Genomic DNA, 15,750 nt, shown 5'->3' on the forward strand with positions numbered 1-15,750 from the left:
GGATCCACTTTTCACCCTGTGTCCCTATAATTATTTGGAAAAAAAGTCTCATTACATCAATATACTGCCAAGAAAAGCCCTTATTTAACCACAACCTTTGTGTTAAAGCAGTGTCCATCCGAAGAGATTCTTTAAAACAACAATCCTCTTAATAATATATGCTGGGGTGGAGGGTGTGGGGGGCTATGTGCATTGAAGGTAAAGAAGTGTAGTTTAGTGTGCACATTTCTTACTCTTTATTTTGTCATGTTCTGAGTCAGAAGGAAAGGCCCAGTCGGGGAAAAGCTCGGCAAAGCTGACACCAGGATACTCCGGCTTGTTCATCACATAGTTTCTCACCGTCTCCATCAGTCGGTTCATAAACTCCAAACTGGGCGTGCCCAGAACCTCAATCACCTTATTCCACTGGTCGATGTCTGGACAACACGCTTGTTATGGATAACCCAGATGCATTGTGGGCATGCACATGCATCAGGCAAGACAAGGCATTGGATCAAGAGATAAATACATGAAATACACACTCTATGAATAACATATACATATCCACACAAGACAACGGTCATGCAAGCAGATATGTGAAACTGTACTTAGGCACAGTGGTGCTTTGAGCTTAATTCCTACATTAGCAATTGATTGCTAACATTTGACGATTAGCAGAAGACGAAACTAGAGCCAAGGTTCATGGGAACGTTGTTAGTTTTGCAGTTATTTGGTCATCCAGGGGGAAATATTAATGTGTGTAATAAATGTCATGACAATCTACCCGGTGTTTAGACATTTAAAAAACACCCAAAAATTAAAATATGAGCAGTCAAAGGCCCCTTGACTTAGAACTGCAGTAAAAAGCTATTACTTCCCCCGCTGAAAAGCAATCTGTCCTAGAATCCACTGCAGCCTGTACCATTCTCAGCCTCTCCGGTGTAAATGGACGGTGCCACTCAAAGGAGCTGGCAAGTGTAGAGGTGACCAAACCCATTAGAAACAGAGAAACGACCAATATAAATGCAAATGAATGAATTGCTTCAATTTAATTCCCACTATCAATTAAAAGGACTATAGCTATCTGAAAAAAAATCCACAGATTAATAATCATCGAAGAGGTCAGGAAACCGTGTGCTAGACATCTGGTATGGTCCTATTCATAGGATCATGTTTCAACAGTGAAAATGTGCTGGAAGAACAATAATGCAAGAACATTGTCAAAATGGGCTAAATACTTCATGTTTTATGGAGATTTGATTGGGGCAAAAGGTGGAAGAAGTGGGACAACAACAGAGATGGTGAGAGCAGAGAAGGATACGGTCTGTGCCCTGGAAGATGACGCCACCCTTTACCATCTCTCCCATGATGCACCCCACTGACCAGATGTCCACTGGAAACAGAGGACACAAGCAAACATAAACACAGAGAACATATATTCAAAACTGATCACATAACATCAACCATATAGTATAATGAGAAATATACAGTTAAATGTCAGATGTTGCCACATAGTCAACATGCTCCATGGTTTATATTCAAATGACAAACGATGAAATGCAGAACACAAGGTGGCATTATTTTGGTTCATCCTCTAGCTGTGCCATGGCCAGATGCTTTCATCATATTTATCTTAAGGCTGGCTTTCTTCTTTCTCTTTGGCTTGGAAACCAGATGCAGCCTTCCAGGCCTTTCTCCTCGCCTCTGCAGCTCTGCTTATCAGTTTACACAGCTGTTGCTCTCTTCATCACTTTGACTGTGTGAAGAGTAGGATGTATGTAGTTTGTCTCTCTCTTTCTCTCTCACGGTGTGAGTTGATGCTTCGCTTTAAAATGTGCATGTGTGGCCTTTAACTTCTATCATCACTCAGTGTCACTGAAGCTGAATGGTCCGTGTACTCTTTTTATGTCTCCAGATTATACAAACCACTGGAGGTCAAGTCTCATCATAAAAGTAAACTGTGAAAGGCTACACTATTCATTGTGACTGCTTTAACAGGATAGTTACGCTCTGGGAAAAACTACTTGTGTTAGAGCAGTGTCCTGTTAGGTCAGACCAAATAAAAGCCTGGCATGGCTTCCAACTGCTTCCTGTTTCTAATCCTACCGCTGTGTGATGTTTCATGTTTTATGTATCACTTTGTAGTTGAGCTAGTTAAGAAAAGTAAAAAACATAAAACACATTGGCATATGAAGTTATCACTGTCCCTTTGTTGATTTAAAAAAAATATTGTAAAAAGGACATATCTTTAAAACTACAGTTTCTTCAAGACTGGTGCACGGCTGTTCTTACCATTCTCCTTATATTTCATGCCCAGTATGACCTCTGGGGCTCGGTAGTATCTGGTCACCACGTAGGGAGTCATCATGAAGTTAGTGCAGGCTGTCCGAGCCAAGCCAAAATCCAAGATCTTTAAAGTGCAATCCGACTTTACCACAATGTTACTGGGCTTCAGGTCCTGAGGGGAGAGAAAATCTATAAATATAGAAACATACACATACAAAAACCTAACCCATGATGTATATAGTATGTCAATAGAAGTGGTAGCGGGAGAAAGAAAAGCATGGATAGCTATTATATAATATGTTTGAATAACAATATGTCTGGATACTTGATTAAATGCTAATTAATGAGCAAATTAACACCAGTTGAAAGTCTGCCATCCACTCGCAGCAGCTATATGGCAGTGTTCTCCAGGGTGTGCCAGTACAGTGTGACATCATTGATGGGTGTGGTTACAGGTGCAACAAAGCAGGCTGTGTGTAGAAACACACTTAATCCTCATCCTGTTACCCTGTGGATGATGCCAGCAGAGTGCAGGTGCCTGATGCCACAGAGGATCTGGTAGAGCAGATAGGACATCCGCTCGTGGTCCAGGTCCATGTGGATCACCTGGCATAGACTGGCATCCATCAACTCCATCACAAGATACCTACAGGATAGAATGAGATTGAGCTTTAAGCAAAGAGGTCGTAAAGGAGTTTATAAAACAACAGTGCCGAAGGCAAAGAAGCAACTAAAGCAGAAACAGCATATATATATATAAGCAACACAGTGCAATACAAGAGAGTGACTGGTAAATAGAGGGCCGCTAGTTTCAGCTAAAATATGAGAATCAAACAGAAACACAGAGTAGATTGTTGGAGCCAAAAAACACTCTACTGCCACTCACAGGTCCTGGAATTCCTCCAGGGACTTCTGAGGCGTGAACACATTGATGAGACGGATGATCTGCAGGCAGAGAGACAGGCCGTTAGTCCACTCTGTTACTCTCCCATCTACATCCACACTGTGGAGAGCTAGCCAACTAAGGACAGAGCGCTCAAGTGGGCATTCATATGAACTCGCTTACAATAGGATATAACTACTCGTTCCGTGCAAAAATAGATTCCAAACTTTAAATAAGGCTACGATGAGTTAATCAAATCAATGGGTATCTTCCAAAGTTACAGTGCTTTGTGTTTCTATGCCTCCATTGAAGCTCATTATATATAAACTCTCCAGAGGAAATACAAAGTGGAAACTACAAAGTAAAAACATTGTTACTTTGGGTGATACCCACTTGTGTAATTGAGACTACTAAAGTCTCACATAAGCCTCACATAAACTTTGTCACATATCTTTACACATTTTGTCCCCCCACAGTTATATTGGAAACTTGTAAGGAAAGGATCTTTTAATGGCCAGTATCTACTGTTTCAAAGAACACATGTGCACCCGATTATTGCTTTCCATGAAGACAGACTTTAAAACATGTGAACCTTTAAAATTAAGCCTTACATTTTTGTGATTGACGCATTTTAGCAGCACCAGCTCCCTGTAGGCCCGCTTAGCATGCGTCTGGTTCTGGAAGGGTCGACAAAGCTTTTTCACCGCCACCGGTATACCAAAGACTGAATCTAGAGCAGAGCTGGTCGCACAATGCAGAGAGGAGGGAACAGACAGACAAAGGTTATCGAGGAAGACAATAAAGGCATTCTGCAGAGAACAGCTGTTGTTTAACTTGCTATAAACAAGACAAGAAAAAAAGCTAGTTACCCGTCTCTTGTCCTTTATTTCTAAAATAGGTAAAGGAAGTGAATAAGTTGTGTTTTTCTTCAAATATAAAGGGGCAACAAAAAGTAAAAAATTGAACAAAATCAAATTCCCAAAGAACACTTTTTTTTGCAGCTTCACCAGTAGAACAAGCTAGTTTCACTGCAGTGTAGCTAGGAGCTTACAAGAAGCCTTGTATCCACTTCTAAAACTGTGGCTTTAGGGTAGAACTTAGGTAAAGTTAATAGAAAGGGATCATCCTGAAGTTGCTGATGCCGCCAATAAGACGGACATGTCTTATGAACAGATATAAATCGTCCCTTCATGGTGGTACCTTATAAAAGGTCAGAAAAAGAATTATCAGGGCCATAATGTTTGCAGCAAATTTCATTGAAATGTGGCCATTAGTTTTCTTGATGTATTGTCATGGAACAACAATTTAGACCGAACAGTGGTGCAAAAACAACGGGTCCTTATATCAATAAGAAAAATTAAATCTAAGTAAAATAAATCAAATTGACCCTCTTCAATTCTACTGTCAATGAAACTTACAAACTAACATTTTGTCAGAATCTTTGGCAATATTTGAAAAAATGAACGCACAAGACATCTAGAATTTTTTTCATTTAATGCAATGACACAGCTAAAAAATATTGTGTTGGAATAGTTTGTACAGTTAAACATCGTATAGCTTCAATGAAGTGTGAGAACAAGTTAATAAAGAATAAACTACATATGTCACATCGTCAGACAGTGAGGAATAAGACGGTTTCTCTCCTGTTTCAGCTATTGAAGAGGAAATTAAATGAACCTTAATGTTAAGGTATTAATGGCAGACAGAAAGACATAACATGCCCTTTGTATAGCAGCCATTTTCTCTCGTCATAGTACAGATGTTACTTAATAATAATAATAATAATTAATCCCTTATTAGTGAGTAAATGTTTTCTCTGCATTTTAACCCATCCTTAGTAATTAAGGGGCTGAAGTGGTGACAGAATCACTGAAATGCTTATAAAAGTTTAGCATCTCACCAGACGATGCCCTGGGCGCCTGAGCCGATGGCTCGTAGCTGCTGGTAGCGCTTGAGAACAGTGAAGGTGGAGTCTCCCACCTGAACGCTGTAGAACTGGCCCTCTGCCTCACTCATCCTGCTGAACAGTCAGGACCACCAGCGCTGTCTGCTGGGGGCCAACAAAACACATAGAGAGGGGGAACAAAACTGATCAACACCCGAACAGCACGAGTGACTCCACTCCAGCCAGTACAGCTGTACACTAAATCATCTATTTTCAAATGGTCGTGCAGAAAGGTAAACAATTTGAAGCCCGTTAATAAGCCTCCATCAAGGTGATGCTGTTTTTGCACTGACAAAGAAACTTGAAACCTGTTTTCCAGTCCACTGAATCACTCAAATGATTCATAGTGAATGGTTGGGCCTAATATGGTTCCATCTGTCAGTCCCTGGCATCACTCCCTCCATTTCAAGCCCAGTCCTAAAGCCAACCAATCCATCACCACTTTCTTCTCAGTATGTTCATCTGACAATGGTATCTGTGGATTGGAGCTGAAGCTAAGGCTCTACATGTTTTGGTGGTGTGTGTGTGTGTGTGTGTGTGTGTGTGTGTGTGTGTGTGTGTGTGTGTGTGTGTGTGTGTGTGTGTGTGTGTGTGTGTGTGTGTGTGTGTGTGTGTGTGTGTATTTAGTGGTGGACAGAGGCAACTCACAGCTTTGTGATCCAGAGGCTCTTGCTGCTATATCTAAATTTATGCTGACACAATTGTGCCCAGTAAACACACACACACACACACACACACACTCACTCACTCACACACTCTCACACACACACACACACACACACACACACACACACACACACACACACACACACCATCAGGAGTAAGCATGTTAATTTCTCTTTGATTCACATTCAGCTTTACAACATGTGTGTACAGCCGGATGAGCACATGGTGACTGATACCAATGTTAACACTTGATATGTTTGTGTGTTTATAAAAACGTGTCAGTGTTAGCATGGATTCCTCAGGCAGGAAGTGGAGGAGGAGTATTATGAGGAGTATTATTCTTGGCCAGGGTTTGTGAGTGTATGTGTGGGCGGGGACACACAATTGTCTCGCTATGCAACAGCGAGCAGTCACGGCTGTTGGTCACTCCTTCAGAAAACAGCCAATGGAGTATGATATTTTAGCCTCGTCTGTTTGACACTCGCCAATATTCCTGGTCAGAGAGACAAAATGTGAAAAAGAAAAAAGCGGCAGGGGAGAGGTTGTGATTGAATGGAGCCAAAAAACATCTCAAGCTGGGTGTACTGTGAAGTACTCAGTCTCAGCTTTGACACTGTGACAGCATCGTAAAGAACTGCAGTGAGTGAGCAGTGATCTACATTAGTAAGTAGATGTGGACAAACTGTCAGCTGACCCGACGGTTACTGCCTTTAGTTTGAAGTCAGTAGCTTAAAGAGGGAACATTATGGTCACACTGAGGCAGCAACCTCCGGTTCCGCCGACTGAAGCCAATGCAGATGTCTTAGAATGTGCATTCTCTGTATTTGCCTGCAGGGGGCGACTCCTCTGGCAAAAATAAGTCTGATTGTATGGAAGTCAAGGAGAAAATTACCCTACTTCTCACTTGATTTATTACCTCAGTAACATAAACATGTTAACATGTATAAAATATGAGTACATTGTCTCAGTCTACAGCATGATGTTAATTTAGTAAATTATCGTATCATTTAGAGTAAAATAGACCATAAAACAAAGTATGCTTTAGGGCGGGCTACCTTGTGATTGACGAGTCGCTATACAGTCTATGGCCACACTACTATGAATTAACAAAAAAGCACATATGTTGCCTTTTTTTTTTTTTTTAAATCTAAGCATAAAACAAACATAAAATGAATTAATTAATATGTGGTATAGTACCTTTAAGTAATTTAATAGTAAATATGCTTTCTTATTACTATTATTTGCTGAATATTATTATATTGATCCCCATGTTAATCAAGGCACAGTAAAAAGTCTGTCACCATCGGTGTTAATTTTTAAATATTGATCTAGTTAAACAGTTTTGTAAACAATGAAAGAAATACAGCTTAAATCTCTGGAGGACCGCAACCGCACCTTTACTCAGATGAAAAATGAATGCTTCTCATCTCTATCTACTATCTTCCTCTGCCTTCCTGGCTTCTCCTCCTTCTCACACACGCACATCCAGCTGGCTCTCTCACTACACCCAAGGGGAGGGATGCAGAGACCTTTACTTTCTTCGTGCTTCTCTCAGTCTATCCATTTTCCTTTGCTTTGTCATTCATTCCCTCACTCCTCTGCCCTTTCCTGGGTTCCTGCCATCGCCTCCTAAAAACTACAGCAAAAGGACTGGTATTAACACATATTGTAATTAATATTTTGATCATCCAGAAAGAGCTTTTCCCAATTAATTACATAATTGTTTAAATGCAGGTGCAGCAGAATCACCATGCTTTATGTCTTGGCTGGGAACATAAAATGTCCCTTGACTTGAAGGCAGCATGGATTCTAGGCCAGCACTTGAACACCATGTGCAACAAATATCTTGCAACACCTTTCCCTCTGAGAAAAATACAGGCTCTATTTTAGCTTGGAGGCTGCATTGGCTAAAAGTGGCAATTGATATTTTTCCCCAGTATCTTTTTACCTCAAAGTCTGATGCACTGATTTACACATCAAGCGATAGAACACCTTGAATGTCGCTGTGGTTCATAACCATAACCAATTTCAGCTGCTGCAAGCACAGCGTATGTGCAATCCTTTACTTACTGCCAAGCTAGGCACGACTACAGGCTGAATGTACAGTTGACTCAGCGCATATATATGGACTATGACCGGGTATAACCGAAAGGGGGGTGGCAATTGCATGTATGCTCAAAAAGCCAGTCAGACACCAGCAGACACCTGCTACTGTTCCGGCCAGCATTGTCAATGGTGAACTCGTTCAAATTTAAAGGGGTTCGATTAGTTTAAATTAAATTTAATGTCACCGAGGGAAATCTAGGCCATTGCAGGTAAGCACCAAGTGGGACACTTCAAAGACTAATAGGCTTACTAATTTGAACTAAGAAAGTATAAACAAGATTAACTACTTGGTACGTCCCTGATATATTTAGCAAAGATGTGATCATAGCATTAATCATAGCAGTACACTCACGTTGCATGACCTCAGTGATAATGACAGTGTCACTCATGATACAGCTTGTCGGCCTAATTTCTATTTAGTTTCAGACATTTTAAATGCTACATAATTTAACCAACCAGAGGATTGTAAACACTTAGGGCTCTTACTGTACCAAATAATAGCACCTAGTCATACGAATGAATGACTTTAGTGAACACAGTAGAAGATAAGGAACTAACACAAATTACATACAGTAGCAATGTTGGTCTAAACAAATAGCTATTATAAAGGTACAAACTGATCATAGATGTTTCTTCAGAAAATGCTCCAAGTAACCAATCTCTGCTTTAACCATTTAAGGCCGCATGCCAGAGATCTTTCACTGCAAAGACAGTCGGTCAGTATATTGTTTTCTATGTCGGAATAATATAGCTGGTTGTTTTCTCTTTTGAACCAGCATTGACCAAATATGATTTATCTGATTGATTTATTTGTAGAGTCATTGTATTTGTAGAGACCGACATAAACTCAATTAACTTGGAAAGTGCTTTTGTCTAAAGTGGATTACGTTCCCCCATACACAAATCTGGAGCCATTTGAGTGTTAGTGGTTTGCTCAGGGACACCTTATCACATGAACAGGGAGCCGTGGATCAAACTACTAACTCTACAATTAAGGACTGGCCTTTTTTTCCTTCAAAATACCATCAACCAAAAATACAGAAAAAGTCAGATAACTCCCATAACAATGGAGCCCGTAGCAATCTTATTGTAAAGTTAAAGGGTCAGAATGCCTCATATATTATGCCAACATTGTGATATGAGACTAGACATAGTGTTATTGGATATCATAATATCCCATAAGCCTTGTCTTTTCCTGGTTTTAAAGGCTGCATTGCAGTACAGTGATGTCATGTTCTGAACTTAGCAAACTGTTCTAGCCGTTCTATTATTCTCTTTACCTATTTTGTCAAAATGTACACATTACTGATGATTATTTATTTTAAAAACATCTTATTGTGTCAGTATTTATTGAATGCATCAATTTTCTGCTCTAATTACATCAGTATTGAGGTATTTGGTCAAAAATATCGTAATTTGATTTTATCCATATAACCTAGTCCTAATCGTTGCATGACAATGCATATGAATATGAATGAAAAACTTGCAGGCAAATATAATGTTCTCTTTTCCTTCTCCCTTAAAATCCATAACTAAAAAACACATGTGGCTTTGTTTATTTCAACACTGCTGTTATCAATGAGTTAATAATAAGAGAAATGACCTTCACCATCCTCTACCCAAGCTCATCATGACTACTGTCCAGTTAGTCATGACTGTCAGTCCAGTGCAGCCCTTGGGTCTGACGTGGCCTTGGCTCTCAGTTGGGAGCTTTGGATGAGAGTCAGTGAGCTGGCTATGATATCAGATCATGGCCCAAAGACTCTGCGTCTCATCCTGATGTGGCAGAGTTACAAAACACACAGGGGCGACTTCATCCAGCCTGCTGATGCACTAAAGATGTCGGCTGAGAGTGTGACACCAGTATCTTGAAGAGGATAAATTATGCTTAATATGTGTTAATGGAGAGGTGGTGTGTGTGTGTGTGTGTGTGTGTGTGTGTGTGTGTGTGTGTGTGTGTGTGTGTGTGTGTGTTGTTTCATAAAAACAATCTTATTTTCCTTTTACAGGTGGATTGTGCTGTGTGTGTATGTACTACAATCTCACTGTGTGTATATGTATTACGATATCACTGTACTATATGTAGCCCAGGGCTGTATAACAATCATTGCTTGAACAAATTTGAGACATGACAGATTAATTCCATGTACACGTGGTGCCTGATATGTTGACACGCTGAAACTTGCCTCTGACAAGCCGTGCCAAATAAAATATAGCACTAACTAGCATTAGCTTTCATCACATCTATACCCGTTTTCGTGGCAACTGTGGTGTCTACACCGTGAGTGCACTTGGCCTACAGACATGTCATTCATTTGGCTCAAAGTAACGTGGACGTTAGTGACATCTGCATAGGTATATGGGTAAGATCATTGGCAGCCTTATGTTATAATACAGCCTAAAATTGAGAATTTCCTAAATTCCCACACGCAGCACGCCTACTTTGAAACATACACACATACGCGCACACGCACACACACGTACACACGTACACACACACACACACACACACACACACACACACACACACACACACACACACACACACACACACACACACACACACAAGGTATGAAGTCACCCGTGTATGACACACCGCTCCGCAGCACCGCTGGCAAGTTGGTGGTGTAACAATACGTTCACACCAACTAAGTCACACGCACATAAACGCCGGTTAAATTCACGTCGCGTCCGGTCGGTTACAAAGTTCCCGAGGCCTCGGCTGCTCGTCTTCTTCACTTGTGTCGGAAGCACTGCGGTAGTCGGGCCGGGGCTGAACGGAGAGCTCTGACGGACTAACGGACGGCAGAAGAGGTGGCGGCGGCGGCGAGACCTACCTTCTCCCTTCGCCGCTCCCAGGGCACTCCCATGCATCGAAAACACAGACACAATGCTCGCTCAGTCTTTCAGGCACGACGTGGACTTGTAAAAGTTTCGGAGAACGGGTTGTCACGACAGATAGATCTTCCTCCTGCTCCCTGCTAACTCCAGCGGCGGCACGGAGGGACGAATGCGGAGGAAGGGAACGCCACAACAAGCACAGCGCGAGCATGCGGGTGACGTCATCACGCATAGTTTACGTGGGCGCAAACTTTTTTTTTTTCTCCTCCACAAAAACATTGTGGAAAAACTTTTCTGGATTCTCTGGATGTTATTCTTGAATCAAATATTGGTATACGTCACAAATCCATGGACGAATATGTATCATTTTCTGGAGTAAGTATAAGTAATACAAAAGTAGAAGTAGCATACAGCTCAATGTTGGGTTATTAACATATTACACATTAATTAGCTAACCATTTGTATCATTATATGCCTCATAAATTATATACTTGTAAGATGTAAAATAAGCTGAACAATCTGATTCTTCAAAGTAATTTTAGATGTCAGAAGAATTTAAGTGTACCTGAATAATAACTATACCTGCAGCTTTCATGTCTGTCTCACTAATATGGCATCAACACTTCACAATACTTACAGAAGACACAGGTAAGGAGAAAAGAGGAATAACAACAGCACACTTTGAATAACATGCCTTTATCTATTTATTGATTGATAGTGTCTTATGTCTATAAAACACAGTATAAAATACAGACACAGTTAAAGATATGAATCACACCCTTCTAAGCCCTTATAACATTAAAATCTGATAAATACAGAATATTATTATTAAAAACCAATAAAAAACAAGTGTTATTCAAAATCACGGTACATTATGCTTTTGCTGCACAAGTGCTCTTTAAATATGTATGATTATTATCATGTAGAAAGGAAAATCTCCAACCTTTGACAAGAATAAGTATAAGGAAAGTCAGGGAAAAAAGGTTCATGATTTAACATGGACTGTCTTTGGAAACTGCATTTCTGTTAAACAGAACAGCAATACAATATATTTAAAATAAAATGAAATAACAGTAAAAATGGACTACAAACATACCAAAAGAATCAAGTAATAATGTGAAAGTCAGATCAAAGAATTTATCTCTGGTAACTGCTAAACATATTGAAGTTGTGGGGTAATGGCTCACCAAGCATGGCATAAATGTGCAGCAAAATATATATATATATATATATATATATATATATATATATATATATATATATATATATATATATATATATATATATATATATAATCATAATTTAGAGAACTCTCTCAAATAAAAGAGTTTAATTCCTACATTTCCCATTATTCAAAGAGGTAAGCTGCCCCCAGTGGACATACGAAAGTAAAAAAAAACAGAAAGAGAATATATCACCTTACTCATGATTGTGTGCATGCATAATGCACATTTGGTCCCCATATTGCACAACTGTAAACACTTCAATACACCATATCAATGCCTTTCTGCTAAGTCTCTAGTGCGTGTTTTCTTGGCTCATCGTGAGATAAGAAAAAGGCACAAAAAAAGGCACAGCGTGTTGGTCGCTTTGGAGGTGAGGATATCGTTTCATTGATTTTTCCGAAAAAGCCTCAATGGCACGTCCTCAGCAGTGTATTTATTGGTCAGATTTGGACTTCACATTTCTCTTCTTTTTTTTGTTAAATCATTGTACAGTATATCGCTTTATTTAATGTGTTTCTCTTAATCACACTCTCATCCTTACAAACATACACATACATACATACAAAGTGCCCAACTTCACCCTAATTTTGCCACACACACACACGCGCGCGCACACACACACACACACACACACACACACACACACACACAAGTACTGAACAAATTGCACAATTGGACTGTAAATCTATGAGCCTCCTATCTCCTCTGATGTGTTTTGCTTACTTATTCCACAGTCACAGATTTGGCCAAGTTTCTGGGAAAGTCAACCTGCAAAAAAAGAAAGTTTGTTGGAACAAATAACTTAGAGCTGTGACAAATAAAGTGCATTTGCTGTATGTTATCTACAAAACATACACTTGTTTTTGAGGCTTTAACAAACACACATTAGTAAGCTATAAAAACGTGGATAACAATGTCAAAAACACATACAATTCTGAGTCACTGACCAGTTCCTGTCCTTAAGATAAGAAAAATCACTGATTACACATGTCATAACTGTGTAAACTATTCAAGGACATAATCTTCCTTTCATCTCTTTTCTCAATGTGGATTAACATTAATCTTGCGTTCAGAAAGGTTTCACGAATATTTCATAAAAAACAACATTACATTTCAATCATTGTTAATACTACACAATTTAACCAACCAGGGGGCTGTGAACACTTGCCTGTAGGCTTCACATGCACACACACTGCCCTATGCTCCATGTGACACATTAGAATGAGAGCAGTCCCCAGAACAGACACTCCACTGAGAGTCAGTTTTCTGTATCTGTGTCACATGGGTTTCACGACTGCCCCGCCTTTTTAGGAGGCTGGAGTCAGCCTCCAGTTCTGAAGAGTGAAGCCAATGTGGATGGGTCCTAAAACATGCATTCTTGCTAGCGGCCAGCAGGGGGCGACTCCTCTGGTTGCAAAAGGAGTCTGATTGAATAGAATTCTATGAGAATATGCCCCTGCTTCTCACTTGATTATTAACTCAGTAAACATAAACATGTAAACGGGAGTTTATGGTCTCAGTCACTAGTTATGTCTTCTTTTATACATGAGGATGTTCATTTTGTAAACTAGCGCTCTGTTTAGAGTAAAAAAGACCACAAAGCGGAGAACACTTTTATCATCAAAGCCGTTTACGATGTCTCTACGTCACTCATCCACCGTCCAAATATGGTCGCTTGTGCTACATAATGCTACACTGTGAAAAACCAATCTGTTAAAATATGCAGGAGAAGACTTAGTTACGTTTGCTGTTAGCAGCCGATGGGTAGCAAAGTCCTGCTTGGATAAATAACAGAACTAACAGCTTACGTACAACAGTTGCATTGAGTTGTATTATGATGCATTAAAGCTTTCTTCAGCGAAAATGTATATTTCCAAATGCAGCTTCAGCAAGTGGAGCTTTGTAAACTGATCTGTGCAACCACTGTACAGTGTTTTAATAATTAACTAACTGCAAGCAATAAATAGCCTCCTAGAATTTTGTGCTGCATGCAAAGTACATTTACAGTGACATGTTAGTTTGATAATCATAGTCATTGTCAATTAAAAACATAAACGTTGAGAACATTGCCTGTATCTGAACTTCAGATTTAGCATATTATCAATAAAACTAATATTCAACCATTTTAAATTGATAGGAAATTAAATAGCAAAAACATAATATGTAAGTACACCATGTTTTAGAGTAATTATGCATTTAAATGTCCTATTTCTAATCAGTTTCGGATATTAATTACATTATTATGGTTATAATTTTCATAACACAACTTGATATGTGACAATAGCTACGGACCTTTTCAATATCTCATGACCGTCACCATCACCGTATATTTGTAAGATCGCCCTCATTTGGATGATAAAACGGCTATGCTTTACGACTCAAAACAATCGTGAAAGCAAAAATACAAATTCTCACTCTCGATGAAAACAGTCAGATTACTTACGTCATATCCTCGCAGGACGGCCAAGTGGAAGGACAGGAGCTGCAGGGGGATGACGCTGAGGATTCCCTGCAGACAGTCCACAGTATGCGGCAGCTCGATGGTGTGGTAGGCCATCTGACTGATCTCAGGGTCGTCCTCGCAACAAAGGATGATGGGCCGACCCTGATGGAGAGAGAGTGAGTCACGAGCAAAAACATCAGTCAATCGAGAAAGTGTCCGGGTGTGTTTCTCCGTGCCTGCAGGTCTGTTACAGTAGAAAGAGGTTTTTCAGGACCTACCGATCTGGCAGTGACTTGTTGCAAAGCATTCTGGCACTTGGTGTAGCAGGCGTCTCTCATAATGATCATGATCACCGGCATGTCTTTGTCTATAAGTGCCAGAGGACCGTGCTTCAGCTCCCCGGCCAGGATGCCCTCAGAGTGCATGTAAGTGATCTCCTTGATTTTCTGCATTGGAGTGAAAAAAAATGAAACCAGCTCAGAACATCATTCTAGATGATAACATGACACCATTTTCTATTGAGATTATCCATTGAGATTTTTAAACTAATTTACAAGGAGGTCCTGACCAAGATGAGTGTGTAAAAGAGTCACAAAACGCCACACAACAACACTAATAACAGACAGACAGCAAAAAGTTAAAAACAACATTTAAAAATCACAACAAAAAGACTTAAATAGAAGCAGCAAATTGCATCAACCCAATAACTGTCATTCAGTTTCAGCACTAGAACATTCAGTGCTCAAATAATCTTTAGTCCGATTTATAAAACAATCTAAAATGTCTTTGTATCTTACACCAACATGAATGTCCAAAATCTTAAAAAACACATTTACTAAGAATGGAGCGGGTTCTAGGAATGTCATACCCAACTTGTCTGTTTGATTGGAGGCTACAGCTACTGACAGCTTGTGGTTTCAGTAGAAAACATTGATAAGGAAGCAATTTGTGTCATCCGACCTTAAGAAGACAAATGTTCTATTCTACGGTTGTGAATGGAGGACACATACAGCACTACCAACATTTAAACTCTGTGTTTTTTCTGTCAATAAAAGGTCATTTGTTGCATCTACATTGTGTTCATGTTTCATACTATTTTAAGAGAAGGGAATTGCAGTTTTTTGATGGATTACTCTGGTACTATCAACTTACCAGCGCCCCCTCGAGGCAGGTGGCGTAGTGGAAACCTCGGCCCATGACCAGAAGTGATTTTTGTTCATAGAGTTCATCGGCGATGATCTTGATCTTCTGATCCAGAGCCAACACCTTCTTTATCAGCTCTAAGAGAGAAGAATACTTAGTGGTGTGGAGGTGGAGGTATTATGGTCACACAGGGAATTTGAGTGCACATTTATTCCAACATACACAGCAATTT

At 39.9% G+C, this 15,750-nt stretch overlaps 2 protein-coding genes across 2 annotated transcripts; both read right to left on the reverse strand.

Annotated features, from left to right (window-relative positions):
- Nucleotides 1-233: 233 nt before the first annotated feature.
- Nucleotides 234-10,868, reverse strand: LOC137799381 (mitogen-activated protein kinase 9; the record flags this gene model as incomplete). The annotated part of the gene is made up of 8 exons (XM_068596177.1): nt 10,703-10,868; nt 5,049-5,198; nt 3,760-3,889; nt 3,152-3,210; nt 2,773-2,911; nt 2,272-2,437; nt 1,301-1,372; nt 234-416 (listed from the first exon to the last, which is right to left on the reverse strand). Coding segments are annotated over exons 2-8 (865 nt in total), but the record flags the coding sequence as incomplete, so codon positions are not given.
- A 537-nt stretch (nt 10,869-11,405) lies between these two features.
- LOC137799380 (glutamine--fructose-6-phosphate aminotransferase [isomerizing] 2-like) lies at nt 11,406-15,655 on the reverse strand (the record flags this gene model as incomplete). Its single annotated transcript, XM_068596176.1, has 4 exons — nt 11,406-12,700; nt 14,376-14,537; nt 14,654-14,821; nt 15,528-15,655. Coding segments are annotated over 4 exons (503 nt in total), but the record flags the coding sequence as incomplete, so codon positions are not given.
- Nucleotides 15,656-15,750: the final 95 nt, after the last annotated feature.

The sequence above is a fragment of the Clinocottus analis genome, unplaced genomic scaffold, assembly GCF_023055335.1.
Source record: "Clinocottus analis isolate CAN_PGR_092001 unplaced genomic scaffold, fCliAna1.0.p SCAF_344, whole genome shotgun sequence".
NCBI lineage: Eukaryota > Metazoa > Chordata > Actinopteri > Perciformes > Cottidae > Clinocottus > Clinocottus analis.